Below are 25,153 nucleotides of genomic sequence, written 5' to 3'. Positions count from 1 at the left end.
TAGACTTAGTTGTACAGGTCTCGGTCTTTTAGCCTTGTGTGTTCGTGTGTCCCCCTTCACTGTGTCCTTGTCAAGTGTGCGCGCTAAATATTTTACTATGAAAAAGTGGTCTGTTTCGCCCGAAAGGGGAAGCATTCATAGCGATAGCAAATTAGTAGACAGCTATAATAAGTAAGAATAGTAGTTTTATCACTCGTAGAAACTTGTAAACATTCGCTTACTAACCGAATTAACAAGCACGGTGTCAACCGCGCACCGGTAGACATGAACACATCTCACTCCATGACCGCGGACATTCGCTCTCAAAACGCAGGAGTGCGGAAGCGTGGCAGCAGCAGCGAGCGAATTTAGCTTCGTGCTGTTTGCCTTCAACGCGAGCTAAGCGTCGAAAGCACAGCGCATACGAAGCTACCAGCACTCGGCGCACTGTTTCGAAGTCGCAGGTTGCTTTGAAGATGATGCCTGCGCGACCACGCGCTTCGTTCACGCTCAAGCCGTCGGACTAGAACACCCCTCCTCTCCCCGTCACTTGCCTCTCCCGAAGCTTCGCGTGCGACGGAAGACGGTGCGCTTCCTGGCCGCTTTCCTCACTGTGCGCACGAGATATAGCCGCGATCATCGGTTCCCCTCGCAAAATTTCAATCGCCTATACGACATGCGGCGCACGGCAACACGGTTATCGCCGTTGGTCTTTACATGGAACTTCACGGTGACGGCGACGCCGACGGCAGAAAGCCATCTGGAGTGTCCGTATAATTGCTGTCACAATAAAACTTTCCACTTGTATTTCAACTCAGTGTAGAGTAGATTACAGCACCACTTCTTTTTTCTGCTGCACTCGTAAATTGGCTGTGGACGTCATGCAGTAAATTTGGTACGATGACAGGTAATCGCTTATATTAGAATGTAATCTTAATTCTTTAAACATCAGCTTATGGAAAAATATTGCTGTTGGAGAAATGAAGTCGGTCATTATTTAAAGCATCTCGAAATGCTCGATAGGCAGAGAGCTGCGGAAATGTGCAAAGTAGAGGGCAAGAGTCTGTTTAAATAGTTTGCTTTGTTCTCCTTTGATTCTGCGTAGGAACGCACATGCGTTGTGCAGATGGATGAATATGAAGAAGCGCGCGCAGGCGCGCACGCACCCACGCACGTACACAAACACACACGTACGCACACACGCGCCCCCCCCCCCCCCACACACACACAGACAGATCCTCCTTTTAATTAAAGATAATAGACACAAAATAGAAGAAGGACTACGCTACCGCGAAGCAGTGCTCTTTCCCTGTTGAAGGCTAAAAATTTAACAAAATAAGAACAAAGCCTTGTGCCATTCTCTCGCTAGCGTGTTATTGCTGTCCTCCGTAAACCTCCCTTTTTACATTACGCCTCATGAGTGCTAGCTTCTAAAATACGTTTATAGTACCAGACATTCCTATTTCAAGTCTCGTTGTCCCGTCTTGAATATCTAAGCATCATGCACATCAACATGTTCAGTCTGAACTCATTGGCGCTCGCGCATGCTAGTCGCCTGATGAATGCACCTGTGTAATATTTCGAATCTGATACGAAAAATGTCCGCGTGTACGTCGAACCGCGCATGTTACCGTATGACATTCATAATTAATTTTGCACTGCAGTATATCTGACAAGGAAACCAACATTAATTATTGACAAACAGCCTGTAGAATCTGCAACGGTACGTCTATTTAGGTCAATTACTTACAGGGGACCCTGATCATCAAACGGAAATTCACAGAAGAATAAAAATGGGTTGGATAGGATATATGGCAGGCATTGAAAAATGACCGGCAGCTGACCGTCGTACTTGGAAAAAAGAAGTAGAAACATTGCATAATCTGCACTAAATACGGGACTTAAGCTTAGGGGTTAACAATGAAGCTTGTTAAGAATTTTCGGACCCCTCAACGAGTCATGGTGAGAAAACTGTAAGGCGTGGCGTTAGGCGCCAGGAAAACCACGGTAGTTAATATCTAGTTGACATTAAGAGAGAAAAAATTGAAGCTTGGTAGGCCATGTAATACTTATGACAAATATCCGGTTGTCTATTAGAGTTACGGAATGGATGCCATGGGAAGGGAAGCGCGTTCGTGGATGGTTGAAAATTAGGAAGTGTAAGGAAGATTCGCAAATTTGCAGGCACAACTTGGAATGAGCTAACGTCGCTGGGAGAGGCGTTCGTCCTTTAGTTGACGTAATAATGTCATGACGATGATAATTCCCGTATTATGAGGGCGAATCAGAAAGTATTTGCCTGCCTTTTCTTAAGTCAAATTTTGGCTTTGAATGCGAAGTCAACATAACAATTACCAGCAGTTTACGTTTCTTAAGACCGGCCCGGCTTTATCTGCCGATAACTCCGCGGCAAGGTGCTGCTGTCAATTGTTGAAGACGGCGGTTATGCTTCACACGTCCACGGCATACGAGCAGCGAAGTGCGATTCGTTTTCTATGGCGCGAGGGAACGAACGCCAATATTGGAATCCGCAGGGAAATGTAGCCTGTGCAAGGGGAAGGTGTCTCGCTTTGAGAAGTGTGAGGTGGTGGTGCTGTGAGTTCGCAAAAGTGCGTGAAGACTTGTGTGACACAGTCAGCGAGGTTCCACAGTCAGCCTAACGAATTCTACCACCGGGGGACCTCGAGTTTAGTGCTGCGATGGGACAATTAAATGTCATAACCAGTATGGGGACTATGTGGGAAAATTGTTTAAGATACGCAAGAGAGTAGGTACATTTGTAATTACGTGTATGCACGTCATTCTGGCTAATAAAAAGTAGGGCCAATACTTTTTGATTAAATCTCATATTTGCCTTTTCTGTTTGCGTTTTGTTACCCTGTTCATTCGCAATGTGAGAGTAAAATGCCGTGAGTGTTGTGTCCTAAATCCTGTCAACCAGTGTTTCACAAAATTATTTTCTTGTTATAGCTCATTAAAAGTTCACATGTTACTTTTGTGATGATTTCATATTGTCGCCCAGCTATTACAACTGAAACAGTTTACCACCGACAGATTGGCAAAGAAACGTTTGCCTTTAGCGATGGCTGGTCCTCGGAGAGCGCGCGCGCAACCTCGAACTTCGTCGTTCTCGCCTTAACGGTCCCGTGTCACCATATGCAAACTTATTTCGCGTCGTTGCTCCCCTCTCAAAAGCGACAGGCCCGGTCATTTCAAGGGCAGCGGGCGCGCACCATGGGCAAGAGTGCCAACATGAAAAGACAAAAAACAAAAACAAAAAAAAACATACAGGAATGTACACAATTCTGAAGCGGTTTGTGAGGATTGCTTATCCCTCGCGCGCGTAGTACGGCTACATCCGGACTACGTGGACGACTTCAGCTCGTGGACGGCGTCGGTTCATACCAGAACCACCTCGTAGTTGATATCAATGAGGCGGCGTACAACTTCATAGGGGGCTAAATAGCGGCGCAACAATTTCTCTGAGAGCCCACGGTGTCGGATAGGTGTCATACCCACAGGCGGTCGCCTGGTAAGTACTGGACATTCCGTCGGGTCCGGTTGTATCGGTAGGCGTCGGTATTCTGCTGGGTGCGGATGCGATTCCCAGCAAGCTGGCGAGCTTGCTTGGCTTTCTCGACAAAATCTTCAGTGGTGTCATTCCTTGTGGTTCCGTGGTCTACCGGGAGCATGGCGTCTAAGGGGGTAGTAACGCGACGTCCGTAAACAAGCTCGAATGGTGTAAACTCGGTGGTCTCCTGCACAGCGGTATTGTAAGCAAACGTGACGTATGGCAAAATTTCATCCCATGTTTTGTGTTCCACATCAATGTACATGGAGAGCATGTCGGCTAATGTTCTGTTTAGGCGCTCTGTTAAGCCGTTAGTTTGGGGATGATAGGCCGTGGTCTTTCGGTGGTCGGTGTGCGTCAGTGTGACGACTTGTTGCAATAACTCCGCTGTAAACGCTGCACCGCGGTCAGTAATGAGTACAGCGGGTGCACCGTGGCGAAGCACGATGTTGTGAACGAAGAAGCTGGCGACTTCAGCAGCAATTCCCCGCGGCACAGTTTTCGTCTCCGCATAGCGAGTTCAATAGTCAATTGCCACGATTATTTCGCAAGGATGACGTGGGGAACGGCCCAAGAAGGTCCATTCCCACTTGCTGGAATGGCGCCGGAGGCGGATTCAAGGGCTGAAGGAGGCCGGCTGGCTTGACGGGTGGAACTTTACACCTCTGACAATCACGGCACGTTCGCACATAGCGCTGAACCGACGAAAATAGGTGTGGCCAATAGTATTTTTGCCGTATACCCGCTAATGTCCTCGCGAAGCCTAAGTGGCCGGCACAGGGATCGTCGTGACACGCCTGTAAAACTTTCTCGCGCAGTGCCGTCAGAACGACGAGAAGGAACGTTTCCTGGCTGTTCTCGAAATTTTTATTGTACAGGACATCGTTTCGCAGGCAGTACGACGTCAATCCTCGTGAAAGTGGGCGTGGGACAACAACGTCAGCTCCCTCGAAATATCGGATGACTGGAAGACGCTCAGTGTCTGCACTATGATAGTTAGCCATGCGCACCACGTCGACGACACCAAGAAACTGCAAATCTAGCTCCAAGTCGGAGGATGTCAAGGGAATAGGAGAACGTGACAAGCAGTGAGCGTCGCTATGCTTATGGCCGGATCTGTAGACAACAGTTATGTCGTATTCCTGGAGGCGAAGGCTCCAACGAGCAAGGCGACCTGACGGGTCTTGTTGATTGGCAAGCCAGCAGAGCGAGTGGTGATCGCTGATCGCTCGAAATGGCCGGCCGTATAAGTACGGTCGGAACTTGCTGATGGCCCACACGACTGCTAAGCATTCTTTTTCGGTCGTTGAATAATTAGCTTCTGCTTTTGTCAGACTACGACTCGCATACGCAATTGCACGTTCTGCGCCATCTTGCCATTGAACCAGAATGCCCCCGAGTCCTACGTTGCTGGTGTCGGTGTGTATTTCAGTTGCCGCGGTGTCATCAAAATGCGCCAGCACTGGAGCCGATTGAAGGCGTTTGCGCAATTCGGTGAAGGCCTGCTCTTGGTCTTCCGTCCACGCAAAGGGCACATCTTGTCGCGTCAGTCTCGTGAGCGGATCAGCAATCCTTGAGAAGCCTTCAACGAAACGACGATAGTAAGCGCAGAGGCCCAGGAACCGCTGAACAGCCTTTTTGTCTTTAGGACGAGGAAGCTCGGCAACGGCAGCGAGTTTTTCTGGGTCTGGTCGTTCTCCTTGGGAGCTGACCACGTGGCCTAGAAACTTGAGTTCCTGGAAGCCAAAGCAACATTTTTCAGGCTTGATGGTGAGGTTGGCCTTGCGTATTGCGGTAAGGACACTTCGTAGCCGGGCGAGATGTTCATCGAACGTGCTGGAAAACACAACAACGTCGTCTAGGTACACTAGACACGTCTGACACTTTAGTCCAACGAGTACAGTGTGCATCATTCGTTGGAACGTAGCAGGAGCGGAACAGAGACCGAAAGGCAGCATTTTAATTCGTACAGCCCATCGGGAATCACGAAGGCGGTTTTTTCACGATCATGCTCGTCCACTTCGATTTGCCAGTAGCCTGACTTTAGGTCTAACGAAGTAAAGAACTGAGCATGACGCAGACGGTCCAAAGCGTCATCGATGCGTGCAGGGGATAAACGCCGCGTTTTGTGACTCGGTTAAGCCGTCTGTAGTCAGCGCAGAAGCGGAGTGTGTTGTCTTTCTTTTTTACTAGTACGACAGGCGATGCCCACGGACTTGTCGACAGTTGAATGACGTCATCATTTAGCATTTCTTGAACTTGACGCTTAATCGCCTCCCGCTCCATAGGTGACACGCGATACGGATGCTGACGAACAGGCCGCTCCGACTCCTCTGTAACGATCCGGTGTTGCGTGATGGAAGTTCGCTGGACTTTGGATTCCGTGGAAAAAAAGCCGGAGAATTCTGTCAGTAGGCCCAGCAGCTGATCCTTCTTTACATCTGCTAAGTCAGCATTAATGTGGACGCGGGTATTCAGGCTGGCGGGAGTTGTTGCATCCGGTGAAGTCACTTGTAACGTGCCGATGTCGGAGAAGTCAGCAATGTCGTTCAGGAATGCCACCGCTGTACCTTGAGGGACGTGCTGATACTCATGGCTGAAGTTTGTCAACAAAACTTGCGAGCACTTATGCTGTATTCGAACAAGGCCCCGGGCGAAGCAGATGTGTCTTTCGAGCAGCAGCGGGATATTTGCCTCGGTAATACCCTCATAGCCGTCGAATGCGTCGCTGGTGACGAGGGTCACTACGCTGCTCTTTGGCGGCACCGTGATGTTCTCGTCAGCAATCCTCAAGGCGTTGACATACGTGTCGTCAGTGCTGCTCCCTGCTAAGGCCTGCGCCGTCGAAAACGTTACCTGCGACTTTTGTAAGTTAATCACAGCTCCATAAGCCTGCAGAAAGTCCATTCCCAGAATTAGGTCCCTCGAACAGCTTGGGAGGATAACGAAATATCCGAGGTATGTAAACCCACGAATGCTCACTCGCGCTGTGCATCTTCCTACCGGGGTTAGCAGATGGCCTCCTGCAGTGCGAATCTGCGACTCAGTCCACTCGGTAGAAACTTTCTTCAGCTTGCAGGCAAGGTCCATGCTCATAACTGAGGTGTCCGCTCCAGTGTCGATTAACGCCGTTATTTCTTCGTCGTCTATGGTGACGGGAATGTTCGACGTTACTACCTCTCGTAAGGTGTTTGACTCCGTCTGTACGTCTGCGTCCTTTTGTTTTCGTCGTTGTCGTCGTAGTGGAGGATCTTGCGTACGGTCGTCGTCAGTGGCCTCACTTCCGGAGGTCGCTGAACTCAGTTTTCCCGACCCGCCGGGCTGGGCGAGCGGCGTCTCAGAGCGCCGCGAGTAAAGGCTTGGCTTGGTGATGGTGACCTGTAACGAGCAGGAGACGACGAACGGGGCTCCTGCCATCGCTGATCAACATTGCGACGATTCGCGACGAAACTCTCTATTTCCGGCGGCCGCACACCAGGTCGAGGACGAGGTGCATTCGGCGAGAATCCACGGAGCTCCACATGACGATAAGGACACATTCTGTAGATGTGTCCGGCTTGGCCACAATGAAAACAAACGGGCTTGTAGACTGTGGTGCGCCATACATCGCTCTTCCTAGTCCTTGCTTCGGCGATGTGCGGTGGGCTGCGAGGCGGCCTGAAGCTTACGTCCCTTTGTTGAGTGGGGTGTCCCATGCTGCACGCACTTGAGGGTGGCGGATGGCGTACTGCTTCAGCGTAACTGATTTCGGCGTTCGGTCTCTGCCGTGGTGCCTCGTACTGTCCAGGAATATGGACGGCCTGTCGAACCTCGGCGCGCACCATTTCCGCAATGGAAAGTTGTCCCACAGGGGCAGTGGTCGTCTGCATCTTCTGCAGTTCCTCCTTGACGACAGCCCTGATGAGTTCTCGCAAGGAGCCAACGTCGTTACCGAGGGTAACGGCAGAGAGCTCCCTTGAAATCATGGCGTCGCGGTTGTTTTGCCTGGCCCGCTGTTGAAGGGCCTTTTCCATAGTAGTGGCTTCGTCATGGAACTCTGCAAGTGTCGTCGGCGGATTTCGAATGAGGCCAGCAAGGATTTCCTTTTTGACGCCGCGCATGAGATGGCGCACCTTCTTTGTTTCAGTCATAGAAGGGTCCGCACGTCTGAAAAGCCGATTCATGTCTGCTACGTACGCCGTCACTCGCTCAATCAGGCCTTGAATTCCTGCCTCCAACGCTAACTCCCCCCTCTCCTTCCTGTCCGCCCTGGCGAATGCATTGAGGAACTGCCTACGAAATTCTTCCCATGACGTCAGTGTTGCCTCGTGGTTCTCAAACCATGTTTTCGCGGAATCCTCAAGGGCGAAGTACACGTAGCGTAGCTTACGCTCGTGGTTGCAGTCGTTGAGGTTGGCAACACGGTCAAAATGGTCAAGCCAGTCGTCGGCATCCTCTGAAGAAATCGGCGTCCGGATGTGATTGACGACAACGTGCGATGCTGCAGGAGTGGCAGGAGGTGGTTGATTCGTCAGTCTAGTTCGTTCGGGTAGCAGACCGTGCTGTGGCTGGAGTCCCTGGAGACGTCGGCTGGCACGTACGTGCACAGGGGTAAGCTTGGCTGAACTACTCGCCGGGCTTAGGTCTGGGGTATGCTCCGGAGATCTTAACATCGACCGTACCCCGCACGTCCACCAGAAATGTCACCCAGCTATTACAACTGAAACAGTTTACCACCGACAGATTGGCAAAAAAACGTCTGCCTTTAGCGATGGCTGGTCCTCGGAGAGCCCGAGCGCAACCTCGAACTTCGTCGTTCTCGCCTTAAGGGTCCCGTGTCATCACGTGCAAACTTATTTCGCGTCAATATAATGTACACTATTTTGTCAAATTGTGCGGGCTACGATTCCTGCGATCCCCTTGCTGATTAAGATTGTTTGAGAGAGTTCATGAGTTATGTCAAAAGTTCCAACTGCCTTGGGTTTAAAAAGAACACTGGAATGCACATAATTCCAAAGTCTGGAGTGCCAGAAGCATCAAGGAACTGTACCACATGCTCAAATGACACATAAGGTGAAGGACCCCAGTTATTGTATACAATGTGCCATTTCGATTATTACATTTTGTTGACCCACCGTGGTTCCTTAGTGGCTATGGTGTTGGACGGCTAACCACGAGGTCCCAGTATTGAATCTCGGCCACGGCGGCCGCATTTCGATGGGGGCGAAATGCGAATACACCCGTGTACTCAGATATACGTGCACATTAAAGAACCCCAGGTAGTTCAAATTTCTGGAGTCCCCCACTACGGCGGGCCTCATAATCAGAAAGTGGATTTGGCACGTAAAACCCCATAATTTAATATATTACAGTTTGTTAAAGGGCCCTGAATGGACCCTCTGGCTTGGTGAAATAACATAGTACGCGAGTAGCATACGCTACTGTGAACATCTCAGACTTAACTTTTACTGTCGTGCCATAAGCGGATCGCAAAGTCACCTTTCTCACCAACGCTCTGTTTTCAACACAAGGCCCGCTCCTCACTCTCTTCTGGACGCTTTATTTCGTCATCGGACGCTTTATTGCGTCATTCCATCAGACGGCTGCTGTTGGCCGATAACTGTCATCAAGCTGCTGTCGGCTACATGGCGTAGATACCGCGGCCGCCGCGGGGTGCCGCCACGAGTCCACTGGCAGAGGGCCCTGCGGCTCCCTCAGGACAACCGCGTTTTGCTTATGTTTAGCGCGTCGTAGGCACCAAAGGCGGAAGTCGTGGCGTCTACGTCAGCGTTCGAAATGAAAGTTGAATTGCGCGCCACGGTGACATTTAGGAGGAGGTGGAGCGTTGTGGGCACACTCCACTGCGCCGTAGTCTTCGCAGTGCAAGTCATTCAAGAAGGAACGGGAGCACTGCGTAGGCCGGCGTTTCTTTGCCAATAATTCCGATTCTGCTTAACGCATAGAAGTACTTTCGGCGACAAAGTATTTTTGAAACAGCCTATTTTCACTTCAAATGCATTTCTACACTTCGATAAAGAGTGGTTAAGGGCCGTCTTAAGGTAAGCGTTTACGTGAAATATTCGAATTTACCGCCCATATTTGTTGTTGTATTTGTGAATTATTACCATTCTTCATACGCTTTATAGTGTTTAAGAAAGTTTACTAATTTTCGCAGATCTAAATATCCGAAAGGCTTTTCGGATATCTAAATAAAAGCTAATGCAAGCACCTGAGAACCTGCGCCTGGTGTCAGTTCAGACGTGCCTTTTGCAAATATTTTGCGCTTGCATTATCGTAGGTAAAGTTCAGCGGAAACTTTGATGGTTTTCGTGATTTCGCCCGCAACGAAGAGGTCTTGGCGGGTTATTTATTGCCGAAAATGGTGCCGAACAGAAGATCATTCTAGCATCTTGGCGGGTTTCAGCTAATACGGTTTTGTTCGAGAGCCATTTGCTACAACCAAAGCACCAATGTTTCTACATTTTTTGTTCTCTTAATTACCTTTCTGGTACTGCTGTTTATAAAGGAAAATGTGGTATTGTTACGTCTGCAAATGCTGGTAGAGGACGCAAAACTCTAAATTAGCGTACGCTATACGTAAGGGTTTCTACACACAGAAACGGCATAACGCATGTTCTTTTAGCGCTTTTAACACCAACCAGTGCGGTTGGTGTTCTGGAATTGAGGAATTTCCACATAAGCGGTAATACGTTCTGTATTATAATCAGAGATACGGCGCGCGTCAATATCAGCAGGACGCACCGCCATTCGTATGGCGGTGCATCCGTCATATTTATGTCACTTGTCAAAATCATATGTCACTCTTCTTTCCTCTCCCCCTTTGAAGTGACCAAAAATGTTTCTCCAAAAATACAAGGGGGTACCCTGCTGCATTTGTTCAGCTACAATGGGAAGCACATAAAATTGTGGAATCTTCGGTCTCGTGGCTTCAGACGCTCTAATGGTGGAAGTTAGTACCGCCTTATCTTTAAACTTTTTTCTCTTATTCATATGTTCTACACATAAACATGCAATAGGTTTTTGTGCACGTGCATAAATATTACAATTCACTTCATTCAAGCACGTCATTTGAAAATGTTCAATTTGCAACGCCAGAAAGGTAGTTCAAGCCTGAACGAAATTTATGTACTACGCATATTTCTCAGACTCTAATTTCATATTTGCACCTACAGCAGACACAAGCGGCACACTTTCCCCTTGTAATTTTTGTTGAAAGATCAATGGCCGTGGAGGAACAATGGGGGCGTGTTACTCAACTCGCCACGTGACCAGCCAGGCAATTAGACGGGACACTGCATGCGTGCTTCTCGGAGGAACCCCATGCATTATTGCACAAGAAGGGTGATGGTGGGGGCTTCGTGCGTGCAACCATGATTTTTCGCGTGTAGTAAATTAGAAACATAATAAAATTGTCCGGGAGAATCTCAGTGAATCAGAAGTGCCAACTTTCGTATGTAGAACACAATGAATACGACATAAGCACAATGACATCAACACAATGGATGCGACATAAACATGTTGTGGAGTGCTCACTTATATGCATTCTACATTTGACAACACGTCCGTACAGGTTCTCCCAAGTCATTGCCAGTGCAATTGCTCATAGCTCTCAACAGCTAAGCCTCACATTGTCAATGTCTGGAACACCAAAGAATGACGAAGGGCGGAGTCAACCGAGTGATGCGACTACGGTGACAGATAATGCGAAAACAACTGAATCAATGTAAAATAGCCGTGACTAAATACTGCCTACTATAGAATGTATACAGTGAACGGTAACATAATTCTCGGGTAATAAAATCTTGAACGCTATTCCTATTGTATTACAAATTTCACCTAATTTTTCTAACGCGCTAGCGGTACACTATGTATATAGAACAATTAAGTCATTGACGTAATCAAAAAATAAAGAAACGCAACTCAGTTGCATTCTTTTTGCATGTATATTGCTTATTCCTTCACCAACTTCGTCTCTATTCTGTACTTGATATTATTCTTCATTTCATTGTACTTCATTGATATTATATATAATATTATATTTGACTACTGTTGTACAGTTTATCGTTGACGAAGTGTTGATCAAGTTAGTTGATTATCGCATATTTGATATTGTGCAATGTCGTTTAGCCTATCCGCATGGACCTTTCCAGAAATGGGCGTGGACCTTTCCAGAATCACGCTGCTGCTGCCGCTGACAGTGGGCTCGCATATCTGGAAAGGTGCATTGCCAACGTAAAACTTTGTTTTTGACACAAACTAGCCTAGGGCTTGTAAACTTGATGTAAAGAAATAAATAAGGAAATCGATGAAACTAAATCAATTATTCAATCTGTTATTCGATCATTGAGTCTTTCAAATGTACCGTATTTATTAGCGTTCCATATTCTAGATTGTTTTCTGTGAGCTCGAAGGCGTTGCTATGATCTTTGGTCGCTATCGATGTAAGTGTCGACACTTACTCTAATAAACTGAACGTGTTGCACTTGTGTTGCAGCTGAGCTCCACTACTCGAATGGACCAGAATGTGGTGAGTGGAAGAACGTTTGCAGTGCTTATGTATCGAATGTGGGTCTATTGATCATTACGGCAACATTACTGAAGGGCTACTTACATCGTGGTGCGTGCTTCTCTTGCTGCTCATGCGGGATTAAAAATAGGGACGTCATTGTTAATATCGATTGCCTCGGAAGTGATTGCCCATGAGTATTGGATTGCTTGTTATTGTAGCAATGTTTTAAATGTCGGTGTTCGAACAAGACGGCAGTTTACAAGAAAAAGCAGACAAAGAAACTTACCGATGATTACAATACTCGCTATGCGAAATTTGAGCGCAGCCCTATAAGTGTTTTCATTTCGCGACATATTGGCTGGCCTGGACAATGCGTCTAGTGCGGCATGCTGCAAACGGAGCGAAGTGTGGCGCGACTGCCTCGCTATAGTGAGATCGCCAGAGCCAGCGCGTGAGTGACACGTCGGTACGATTCACAGCAGCCGCCGCCACCGCCGGACCTACCAGACGGCCTCTCAGACTTCCCAGTAGCCTTCGTCGCCGCCGTACGCTTTTCTTCTCAAGCTTTCGCCATGCCCTCCTCCGCTTTCTGCCTCCTGGGTCACGGCGGCCGTTGTTGTGCCATTACCACCAGGCCAGAATCCGAATCTACAAGATGCAGAATTTATCCTGCGAACGCCCTTTGGACAAACCCGGGGCTGCGCCGAAAGGCCCAGCGCCCTAACTCTCCCTTGACAAGTCAAGATGCTGAGCCGTCAGGCAGCGGCGTCCTGAGGAGAAGCATCGACAAGCGAGATGTCCAAACGGGCAACAAAGTGCTAGACAGCCCGGCGCCGTATTTCCTTTTCCCTGGAGGTCACCGCGCGCGGTAACTTTCAAGCGGGGGGCCAGCGCGGTCGCTGGTTGGACCTCTCGGACGACCGTCGAGTGCTGGCTTTGTATTGGGCCGTTTGAGTGACAATCGTTTCTCGGGGCTTTATAAGCCCTGACGCCGCCGCCGGGAGAAACGGATCCACCGACCCACCGGGAGCCGAGTGCCGCTCTCGAGCGAAGTGAGATGTGTCACGCGTTGGAGGCTCACCGGACGTCGCCGTGCGGGAACAGTCGCGTTTGCTGTTAGCTCTCGGCCCCCGTGCCGATCCGATCTTGTCCTGTATAATGACCTGTATATCGTGTATAAAGTCCCTTTTGTTATTCTCACCGACGCCTGATTCGGAGTCTTCGCTACCAACGCTCCGTCACGAAACGGGTGACGAGCGCTACGGCACCACCTCAAAGTCGTAACACCGCATTTCGATGCGGCCGAAATGCGAGAACACCCGTGTACTTAGATTTACCTGCACATTAAAGAACCCCATGCGTTCAAAAATTTCCGGAGTCCCCCACTACGTCGTGCCTCATAATCAGAAAGTGGTTTTGGCACGTAAAAACCCCACAATTTTTTTTCTGTCTCCTGCTTGCGCTGCACCCTCCTCTCCACTCTCCTCCTCACGTCTTGCATCCTGCGCTACGCTCGGCGTTGGCTTTCATTAGAGTGTTTTAGTTGAGCGTCTTTACGGTACGCTCCGCTCCAAGTCGCGCCGCTAAGCCACCGCGGAGCGGCGGGCGATTTAGCGCAGCGGAGCAGACCTTTGATAGTTGCAGAGCCCTCTGGCCAAATTAAAGGTAATGAAAGAAAATAAAAAACCCCATTGATCACTTTTATAATGTACGACGTATATATATATATATATATATATATATATATATATATATATATATATACATAACGTATTTGTCCATGAAGCATCTAGGCGTGCGCTTGCATTGCGTTACCGGGCCATTTTATCCGGTGAAAAATAAACGCCGTCGCGGGGAACGCCACGTTATAGCCAGCGAGCTTGGTTTCTGCTTCCAATCCAATCCTTTCTGACGCCAACGCTAGCCAACGTGCTGCGCAGCCCGCTCCGCTCAGGCAGCTTGTAGGCGGACCGTGTTTGTCGCTCCGCTAGCCCGCTTGCGGCTAATCGGAGGGCGCATGCGCATTCGCGCTTTCTTTCCGCTTAGCTCCTGAGCGGAGCGTAAAGCGCCCAACTAAAACCCTCTATTTTTCGCTGTGCTCGTTCGCTCGGTTACGCTGTCGACAAAGCCGACGCCGAAGCTCGCCGCAGGAACGGGTACTTAAGAACGGGTACTTAAGAAATTCAAAAGGGGGGAAAGAAGCGAAGCCTCAGCTCGTAGCTAGCATTCCAAAAAAGGTAACTTGACTTCTTCATTGCAACATCTGAGTGGCAGCTTTATTGACATTACTCGTCTTCTTCGTGGCAACGGGAAGTTTCCTTGGCGGATTAGCAAAAAGAGGACCAAACGTCGTTTCATTCAAAGCAGCTTTCATTGCAGGAGTATGGATAACAGGTGCCGTCCCCTTCAGGGAAGCAGGTTCTTTATTTCGCAGGGTTACTGTCGTGCCCGCTGCCAGAGCGGTGATGCGAGCGAAAGGCTGAAGACACTCCGATGTAGCCACGTACCCAAAAATCCCCGTGTTTATTAGACAGCCGCATTTTATCCCTTTTCCTCAATAACATCAAAGAGCCTGTCATCACGAGTATTGGTCAGATCAGAGATAACCGATAACACTACCAGTTACTTACAATAAAATGGGTCGTCAGGGCAGCAAGTAGTTTCTTTGGCGTGGTTATCAAAAGGGGGACTCTTTTCGCCAAGCCAACTGGTACTTTCCTTGGCAGGACTATCTGCATAAGGACTCGTCTTTGTCAGGGTAAACCTACATTCATTGGCATGGTTACTGACAATAAAACTCGTGTTGGTGAAGTCAGTATGTATATTTTCGCAGAGTTGTTATTATTGTATCCTTTGCAGGGTTATTGTCAAGACAACATCTCTTGTTTATAGCAGGAAATACTTGCTAAGGTTAGCGACGATTGCACTCGTCTCCAATAGTGCAGCAGCTACTTTCATTGGCAGGTTTACTGAATATGAAAGTTCGACTTCGTCAACGTAACAGCTGCTTTCCGTAACAAGGTTACCGACAAGACGACTCGTCTTCGTCAGGGCAGCTATTACTATTCTTTGCAGCGTTTTCGAAAAGAAAGTTATTTTTTTTTTTGTCAGAACAGTAGCTACACTCATTGGCAGGCTTATCCACAAGATGACTTGTCATCTTGAGGGTAGTAGGGGCTTTCCGTGGCAGAATCACTGACACGAAATATAGTACTCGTGAGTTTAACTACTCGTTTGACAGATAGGAGTGAAGAGCACTTGTAACTAATATCGAAATGTTCATACCGTGTGAGTATTCGCTGTTTTACTAGTGTGAGTAAACTCTACTGCACATTTTCGTTGACGCCTTTATCTTGGTCGCTCCTTTATTTAAGACATGTTTGCACAATTTTCGCGTTATTGCGCTAAAGAAGGTCGTCAAACTCGGCCAGGCGAAGTATTTCTTGCCTTTAGAAAGTCGTTTAGGTATTATATATCAATGAACAAATAACTGTTGTCACGCTGCTGTTGGCAGGCAACAGAAAGAAATGTTTCAGTGAAGGTGCTTTTGAGGAGGCCAAGCAAAGGTAATTAATTCTCACTGGCTACATTGCACGGGAGTGTGGAAGGACGGACGGAAGCGGCAGTGGCAGAGGGTATTACTTATGCGCTAGGAAGTCAAACAAAGGTGCCAGGAGTATATTATGATTCTCTCTGCAACCTTTATATTTTAAATAAGTTCGCAAGAACACTGGCCGATTTTGCATTGCAGCTGTTGAGTCTGCCAATCGCTTTTTAAAGCGGAGCTGTTTATGGCTAACCTTCCGTAAATTTTCATGTGCGCGAGCAAAGACTCCGGTCTCAAACGGTCTCAAATTCGTTATCAACAAGCACCATTTTCAAGATCACTGGACTCTCAGCTAGACAAAAAAATGTTTGCCAAACATTGACAGCTATGCAACCTGCGTCGACCATGCCTACGCTCTCACCGCCCTGTCTTTGCTGTCATTCTAATCTAATGCACACCTCGTTTCCTTCCGATTTCACGGGGCGGCGCCACCGTCATGCGTGGCGTGCTTACGTTGCGCCGGTGGCCGTTCGCCTTTCTCACCGCGCGTGTATATACATAAAACTACACAAGAGAAGCTGCCGTTTTACATTTTCATTTCGCCTCCCTCGTCGTCATGGCAAAGCCCCGTGTAGTGCCCACTCCCGAGAAGCAACGGAAACGACAACGACGAGAATGTGATCGGCGGCGTCGGTCGGCAAACACCACCGATGAACAGCGTGCAAGAAACACCAAGCGCATGCGGCGAGTCAGGAAAGACGCCCAACCTCGTGAGGCAGAGAACGCATCACAAAGACGTAGGTACCACGCGGTTACATTGCAGAACTTCATTAGAGCGTACGCTATAACTTCAAAGGGTACTTTCTGGACAGGCAATTTGTGTGTGAAACGCTAAAAGTCTCCCCAAACCACCGTAGAACAGTGTCACCGAATGTGCCGATGTGAGTGCCGTGCGGACGACTGGCGGGATCGTGGTATACACTTCGTATATATCGCCGGGTGCAACAAAATGCCACATCGAGATATTTATTCATGTCGTCGCCATTCGTTTGGATCAGGGATGACGACACCTCGCCCATCATCGTCGTCATCGACTGAAACATTGACCTATCGGGGCCGGAAAAGAAGTGGTTTCCACATGATGTGCTCAAACGCTTCGACTTGGACTGGCACACAAATTGTTGGACTCCGACCACTCACCACTGGTCGCGCACAGACCTCACTCTGGCAAAGAATCTTTCTACGGTTGTGCCCGAGCCGATCAGTGTATGCCACAGCGACTACAAGAACATCGTCACCACCATCACGACCAAATTATGGGCACCGATTCAGGCTATCAGCAAAGTCCGCCGACGATGTACACCAACTAAATCCACCTGCTAAGACCCCGACTAAGACCACCGACTAAGACGCAGCCATCAAGAAAATGCGTGTGCGTTCGTGTGCCGCCGATCTTAAATGTGTGTGTGTGTGTGCGTGTGTGCGTGTGTGCGTGTGTGTGTGTGTGTGTGTGTGTGTGTGTGTGTGTGTGTGTGTGTGTGTGTGTGTGTGTGTGTGTGTGTGTGTGTGTGTGTGTGTGTGTGTGTGTGTGTGTGTGTGTGTGTGTGTGTGTGTGTGTGTGTGTGTGTGTCAAGACCCGCCGATCAAATATGTGTTCGTGGGGCGCGATCAAGGCCGCCGATCAAACTAAGTGTGTGTGCGCGTGTGTATGTGTATGTGCGCGTGTGTATGCGTGCGCGCGCGTGTGTGTATTCGGGATGGCCACCGTCACCGCTCAACAAAATATAAAATTTGCTTATACCTTTTACCTACCTTTTGTGTCACATCAATGTCGTGTGCTAAACCAGCTTCGCTGGTAACCCACCTTCACTGCAGAGGAATGGCGCAGGCTTTTTATGAGTTCGTTTTCCTGCCTTTATGAATAGTTGTTCGTGTCTTATTTCCAGTCCTTCTTAGGGTAAACCCCGTCTCTCAGAACTAAAACGACAGCAATCATTAGCGTTCCACCGAACGACTAATACGAGCTTTTCGTTATGAAATTACAGTAAAATAGAATAACGTTTCGATGTTGATGTTTATCTAATTTTTATTCATATGGTGAAAACTCACGTGGATCGTTGTACACTTGAATGATGTCCACACAGTAAACATCACTGGTGCGTTTGCAACGCTGTTGCGAGCAAGAGGGCACTGTAAATGTTTTTCTTTTGGCCGCCGCCACTTTCTTCGTTCGCAGTCACGAAAGCAGAAGGCAACAACGATGTCCAGTATTGCTACGGAAAAGATAAAGTCAACGCTACGGAGGCCAGCAAGCGGTGCGCAGAGAAGTCATCGGCGCTGGTGGAGATAGAGGAACTGCCCAGACTACTACACGAGACGCTCGCGAATGAGCCTTTGCTCAACTGGGAGTTCTGGGTAGACCTGACAAAGGAAGACGTGAGGTACGCGTCAATTCTTCGTTTGAGCGTTGCACCTTTGTTCTGTTTATAGCAATGACGTACTCTCAGTAATATTTATTTGGGTGCACTTAACGCGACGCGTGCCAGACAACACGCGCAAAGCTGTTAGGAAGCTAAGATGAAACGGAAAAACTGACGTCCACCCTTCCTGTTGCCCGAAGCTATAGAGGAGAGCCGTACGGGTTTCTCAGACAGAAAGCTTCGCATTTGAAGAAAAATTCGTCTTGGTCCGGAATTCGTACCCGGGATGAAGGCCTTTCCAGGCTGGTGACTCTACTATCTGAGCTAACCAGCAGGCTAGGAGATCGCAGAGAGATGGCGAAATAATCGGCAACTCGAAAGACTGGCATACTGAATATGGCAAAGAAAGTTCTGCGGAAGCACACAAGGTGGAGGAAAGTTATTGAATAGGAAAAATTGACATCCACCCGTCTTGTAGCATGAAGCTACAAAAGGTACCCATACGGGTTTCCCAAAATGAAAGCGTCACAGTTGGAGCAAAATTCATCCTGGGGTGCTATGCAAAGGAGGCCTGAGTTTGGCGAAATTCGGGACGTACGCGAACTGTGGCGACGCCTACAGATGAATGACTTAATGGTACCAAGACGTGGTATCTCACGACGACTCTCGATGGTAATGCGTTAGCATTGTATCAATATAGGGACACAACGTATTGCCACCGTCGAATTGAGTCATGTATGAGGCGTGCACTACGACGGGACTTTTACTGCAGGCTTCCCTGAGGACACTAGGCGCCACCAGGCGCTGCCGCCGGGAAGCCTGCACGTAGCCTCCAAAATGCAATGCGCGCCGGTGCATGGTGAACGCTGAGAAATGCGTTTTTCGGCAACTGGGCTCCTCTGTCGGGCGTCTTTCTGGACAAGCTGCGCCATCTAGTGGCACTGCCGAGCACTCCATGCGTGGCCTCCAACACCTGAAGTGCGGCGCAGCGCTGCCTGCGAACGCTCAACATTGTTCCTTCGCTCAGTCGCACGTACTCAGTGACCCTAGCTGGTGAGTGGTTTATTCAAGAGCGGCCCATACAAAGGGCCACTCGTGCAACCCTAAAGCGTTGGCGTGAAAGGCGTTCATCGAAAGTAGCACATACCTAATGTCGTTGTGGCGCAGGCTGATGATGCGTTGGGTTGCTGTCGTTGATGAACTTTTCTGACGCGAATTCTATTACGCTCAGCTTCGGAGAAAGTCAAAAGATCTTTTGTGTCATTGTAGAGCGGCACATTCCCAGTTACCCATGTTGGCTTCAAATGCGTTCATTGATGACGGCACCCACCTTCTGCCACACACCCAGTGACCCGACTTGGCATCAAAGAGATTCAAGAGACATCAAGCGGCATCAGAGCGGAGCAGGAGGGTATGGCGAAACAGTGAAGAAAAAAACCTAGTGCGGCGACGATGCTTACGACATGGCGCCAGCTGGAGTAGTGGGCGTCGTCTGAGAGGTCTGCCGGCGGTGGCTGCTGTGAATTGCGTCCATGCGTCACCCATGCGCTGACTGTCTTGATCTACAGATCAGCGAGGCAGTTGCGCCATGCTTTGCTCAGTTTGCAACGTGCACGAGATAGAGATTGTGAGCGCCAGCCAATGCATCATGAAATCAAAACACGTATAGAGCTGCACTCAAATTGCGCATTAAAGGATATCGTAATCGTCGGTGAAATTTCTTTTTGCGCATAGGTGACGACCAAGGATTTGGGAAGGCTGAATGACTCGGCGATGCAGCATGTCGTTCGCTTGCTCCGTGATAATTTGGCGCTCTCCCGCGGAAACGCGATAAGGGTAATGTCGCAAGGAGGCTTGTATCAAACGAGTGTCGATGTTATGAGACACATTTGTCGTGCGGCCCGGTGGTGATAGATGACAGCCAAAGGAAGAGAAAAACTTTTGAAGGGGAGCTAGAAGTTGGGCGCGGTGAGCCGAAAAAGAAACATCAGCGTCTATGGGTAAGTCGAACACGGCTGGAAGCGAGGGCTAGGGACAGACGTAATGGTGTCAGCGTGAGAACAGGTGGAGGTAGCTTGAACATGTCCTAATCGCTCTCCACTGAGAAAAATGACTGGGTACAGGTAGTGGTTGTACACCAGAACCGATGCGGCCCCACAGGTAACAGTGCGGACGGTAAACGCGAGATAAATGCCTTTGAGTTGAGCGAGCACGTCCGATGGCGTAAATATTAAGGTGCCACCTGGTTCGGCAGCACATGACAGAGCAATAAGCGCCCATGTTTAAGGAGCTGTATTTGTGTCGGCATCATCTAAGATTTGCTTGTACTGAGACAAGGGCCGGCCGATGGCGAAAGCGTCACTTCCGTCCGAAAACAATAGTTGACGACCTTGTCACTTGACAGAAAAACGCATCGGAGAATCAGTTCATAAACCAGGACGGCAACAGGAATAACTCGATGATGTAAAGAACGTTTTCGATGACGACACGGGCCGTGCACGCGGCTGATGACTAGCAGGGGAGAGTACCATGCCAGAAAGTAACGTGGTAACGTTGCTGAGCTTGCGAGAAGGCCAAGAAGAAAGCGATCATCGACGAGCAGAAGGAAAAGTAGAGTGCCTTGGTGGAGATCGGAGTCAAAGGGTCAAAGCGCCCAACATGAAAGGCGATTCCACAGGTGAAGCAGATGGGTCGGTTGTCTTGGGCCCTATAACGTAAAACTATTACAATTTTTTTTATTCCAACATCCTGGCGTCAAATTCCCGAAGCCACGGACGCAAGGAGTTGGCGGTGACCCGCGGCATTGCCTTAAGAGCCCAACCAAACGCTCTCCTCGTTTATAGGCGGTAACTTTTGTTTGCTTTCAAAACGAATAGAATTGCCTACATTGAGCAGTTTTTCAATAAGCGAGGAGCACGCTCACGTGCACAGGGTTTCGATGGCGCCGAGTCAGTGCACTCAATATAGATAACCGGATAAATAGGGTGGTGCCGGCGTCTGCGATTGGTCAGCTTCCCCTTACTTAGCTTGCTTTGGCTAATCGAAAATCAATGCGGCGTGCAACGGAATGTTTAGAATACCGAAAAAACGGATACCCAGCAAAACAAATGTTGGTAAAGTAATGTGATAAACGTGCCGACAGTGCTCGATAATGTTTCACGGCCACGCAAAACGTTTTATTATATGCAAATAAACCACTGCTCTCCGGGAGGTGCGAGTAGCTAGTGCCTGAGCGATCAGAGGCAGCCATCTTCTATTCCTCTAGGAACGTAGCCGTCTTCGGGTACTAAGAAAAAAAAAGTTTTTTTCGGCATATTAATACATCTTTAACACGTACACGTCACTTTCACGCGTTGAGTTCTCGCGGTTGTGCGACGTCGCGTGACAGTCACGTGAAGTAGGCGCGGCCCGAAAACTTTTGACGATTAGCTGAGGGCTAACAGAGAAAAGCATGGAATCAAAAATAATTGTCGTTCTTTTGTTCGGTCTAATCATACATATCATTTTCTACACGCCATATCAGATGGGTAGCTATCGCGGTTTTCGTGACAAGGCGTGACAGACAGATGACATATGGGGGGGGGAGGGGGTGTTCAAAAAAAAGTTTTTTGACCCATCGCGGTGGGCTGATTGCAGAGTTGGAATATGAAATTTTGGAATAGCTTTACGTTATAGCGCCCCTAAAGTGTGCCGTGCGTTCGCTGGAAGAAAAAAAAAACTGTGGTGTCTGCCTGGGAACTGGAAATGGTGCTGGATGCATGGGCGATGAGAAGAAAAATGCCAAAGGAGGTTGTGGTATCATTTTAGCGACAGAAGTGAGAAAGACGGGGAGGGTTGTCGGCATAGGATAGTGGCGCCGTCACAGTAGGTTGTTCGTGAACGTTGGGACCAGCAGCAATAGCCTAGAAAATCTGTGTGTGGATGGTTGGCTCTAGGGTCGGACTCAAGGTTGCGGCAGGCTTCTGGCTATGTCGCAGCAGCGAAAGCTGTCGGGCCACCTTGTCATCAATGAAATATTTTATGTGATCAAAGAGCGAGGATCGGTGGGGCGGACGGTAGCAACAGCAATGCCCGAGATAGGATCAGCGTCGGATATGTTTGGGCAGACGATGTTGCATTGGCGGCGATGTTCTTCAAAGCTCTGACAAAGGCTGACGAGCGCGATGACACTCGCTAGGTTCTTGGCAGCAACATCTGAAATGCACCGTACGCGATTACTTCGAGAATGTGCTCTATTTTCTCGTCTTCTGTCATGGTGGCATTTACCCGGTTGCAGAGGTCGAGCACATCCTCAATGTGTCTGGGAAATGTCTCGCCCGGGTGCTCTCTCGCCCGACAACTAGGGGCGCATCTGCTTCATTTCACTGTATATATCTCTCTGCAAATGAAAGCATTTCTCCGTATAATGTGCTGCTGTATGATAATGGTATTCATTGCGCGGAAACCACAATTGATAAACATATGGTTGACGAGCCAATCATGCCAATCACGCATTCGCTTTCCCTAGATATGAAATGGATTGTAATTTGCCTGTTTTTCATGTGCCCAAGTATACAGAAGAATCCCACTTTTGTGAACTTCCTGGCTGAACAATGACTTTGATCAAAGGATTAGCTGGCGTCGAGCTGTCGGAGAGCGTGGATTTATGAGCAGCTGGATATGCTGCATTGAGTTGGAGTCGGGGAATATGCGTCACGTCGTCAGATGTAGACGGTTGACAAGAGGTTTCTTCGCAGGTCAATGTTGCAGTTCTGTCTTGCAGACGCGTGAAGTAATGAGACATGCCATGGATGCTATTAGCAGCCGCATTCTTTCATCAGGCTGTCAACGTTCGTCACGGTGGTAAGGACGAGCAGATCGTACACGCGCTCGGTGGTGCCTTTGTGTACGTCAGTCTCGGACATCTGACGAGTTATTGCATAATGGGCCAGCACGTTTTGTACATAGCAGGGCTCTGTTGACACCTGGGCACGTACCTCCTGTTGCTTCTGGGTGGCAAGCTGTCAACAGGACGGGCTGCCCAGAAAGTCGTGGAGCATGCTGCTTGAAGCCGTCGTTGCTGAGTGGCCCGTTCCCGTGGGTCTGAAACTAGACAGGAAGAGTTCCGCCGACGTAGATGATGGTATTCACCACCATTACTCTTTGGTACCAGCGGTTATGTTTGCTGACATGCTGATGCAAGATGAGCCCCTCCACTTGAACGTGGTCTATACCTGAATGGGCAACGAGGAAGCGGGGATGTTAGAGGGCGACAAACTGGGTGGTCGCAGACGTGGCTGGCGGCGACGTGTCTTCTTACAGAGGCTCGGTGGTATACTCGAGGTGGCGCACGCTGCGGAGCTGCGTTGTCAGAAGGTCCGCCGCCTCTCCGCAAAATATGTTACGTGGAAGTATGTGGAATTTCCCGCGGTACATTTTCAAGTCTGGAAGTAGTAAGCACTGGCCAAAATGAAGACCTACTCACGCACACGCACACGTGTGCACACGCACACGTCTTCTGTTCTTGTGGTGGCCGCTCTCTTCTTCCAGCAGGCTAACGCAGCGATATAATATTTAATTAAAGCCGCGGCTCCCAAAGCGCGGTACAAGGTGGCATAATAAATTTGGGAGATGGCCTCCCAAAACTTCGGGCGCCACGCCTAGTGGGTTGCCAGAGAGCACAAATTGCGGATTCCCAGGACAACTTGGAAGTAAGTTATGTAGCCCTCGGTCAAATTATTAATGCCACTTGTGAGTTCGCTGCGCAAAATGCTGTTCGAGACGTGCTTGTCGCCTTTGCCACTGTTACAGTGACGGGTTGTTGAATTGAAGGTATCCGTAAAAGGACGACGAGCGGTTGTAGGAATGCATTATTGGCTATTTGAGACATGGAATTCGGTAAACGTATGCGCAGATCTGGGGACTTGATTCTCAATTTTTAAACATCTTTTCGCAACGTATCGTAATTTATGATGTCATGGACATTTTCTTTCCACGCAACAGAGAGCTCGCCGGCGTGGTTGCATTCGACGTGGATGATATTGACTGGAATATGCCTTGCATCACGGTGTGGTTCGGCGCTTGGGTACCGTGGTTTTACAAGCGCAACTGTAGCCAGTTATATCATGTGATATGCGAGAACAGCATACAGTCTAAGAGTAAGTTGAAACAGCGTACACGTACGGAGCCTCAATGGGTTTTGTAGGAATGTATATATAACATGGCGTCTGTATACTTTCTTCAGGTGGACGATTCTCTGCCCCTATTAGCATTGAAGTTTACTGTGGTGAGTACAAGTACTCGTTCGCTTTTCGCAAAAAAATCTTTTTCAAGTTAGGCATGCTAAGGACCCCGTTCGGGCTCAAAAGATAAAAATTTGCCATTTGCCAATGTTTTGTATGACTCTCAGAAAGTGACATATTCAGAAGAAACAAAGCTCTAATTTCTGTCCCTATTTCCGCTATATCGTAGGGCAGTGTCAAAAGGTTGTGGTGATGTATGTAAAACATCCTCTGTGTAAAAGGCCGTGAAAAGTATCACAGCGGTGTAAGTGGCAAAAACAACGGCAAATTCACACAAACGCCTGGGCGTTGTTTTCATCGCGGGAGCCATTCGGCCCGCGATTGAGATGACGTCACGCATTTGTCCCTTCTTTTCACTGGCATGCCGCTTGCAGCGTGCAAATAGGCAGCCGCAAAAGAACCCGTGGATTCCTTTGGAAGGTACATCGCACTACGTAGTACAGCGAGAAAGAAGTGAGATTGAAATAAAATAAAATAAATAAATAAATGCTAATTTAACAAGCATAGTGTCACGCTCGCGTGGGTCAATATGAACGCATCTCGCTCGGTGACCTCGGAAAGTCGCTGTGAAAACGCGAGAATGCGGAAGCGCGGCAGCAGGAGCGACCAAATCGACCTTCGTGCTGCCTATCACTTCAACTCGAACTATACGCTAAAGCACAGCGCATACGAAGCTACCAGCAGTCAGTGCATTTTGTCCACTTCGCAGATCAGTTTCAAGGCGCCCGCGACGCCGCGGCCTCTGCAGGAGTTGCTGGAGTAGAAACCTTCTGAATTCCTTCCCTCTCCCGGGTGCCTCGCGGGCGACGGAAGACGGCGCGCTTCCTGCCCGCTTTGCTCGCTTGC

General features: G+C 48.9%; 1 protein-coding gene across 1 annotated transcript in view; it reads left to right on the top strand.

Annotated features, from left to right (window-relative positions):
- Positions 1-25,081, top strand: part of LOC126541223 (uncharacterized) — a 45,693-nt gene extending 20,612 nt beyond the window's left edge. The window contains exons 5-9 of the mRNA XM_055076637.1: positions 12,045-12,077; positions 17,843-18,047; positions 24,009-24,163; positions 24,250-24,291; positions 25,017-25,081. Of these exons, the coding sequence (XP_054932612.1) occupies positions 12,045-12,077; positions 17,843-18,047; positions 24,009-24,163; positions 24,250-24,291; positions 25,017-25,081 (500 nt within the window). The remainder of the gene's footprint in view (positions 1-12,044; positions 12,078-17,842; positions 18,048-24,008; positions 24,164-24,249; positions 24,292-25,016) is intronic.
- The last annotated feature ends 72 nt before the right edge of the window (positions 25,082-25,153 follow it).

Source organism: Dermacentor andersoni, chromosome 2, assembly GCF_023375885.2.
Source record: "Dermacentor andersoni chromosome 2, qqDerAnde1_hic_scaffold, whole genome shotgun sequence".
In the NCBI taxonomy this organism is placed as follows: domain Eukaryota; kingdom Metazoa; phylum Arthropoda; class Arachnida; order Ixodida; family Ixodidae; genus Dermacentor; species Dermacentor andersoni.
This window is presented reverse-complemented; position numbering and strand designations above follow the sequence as displayed.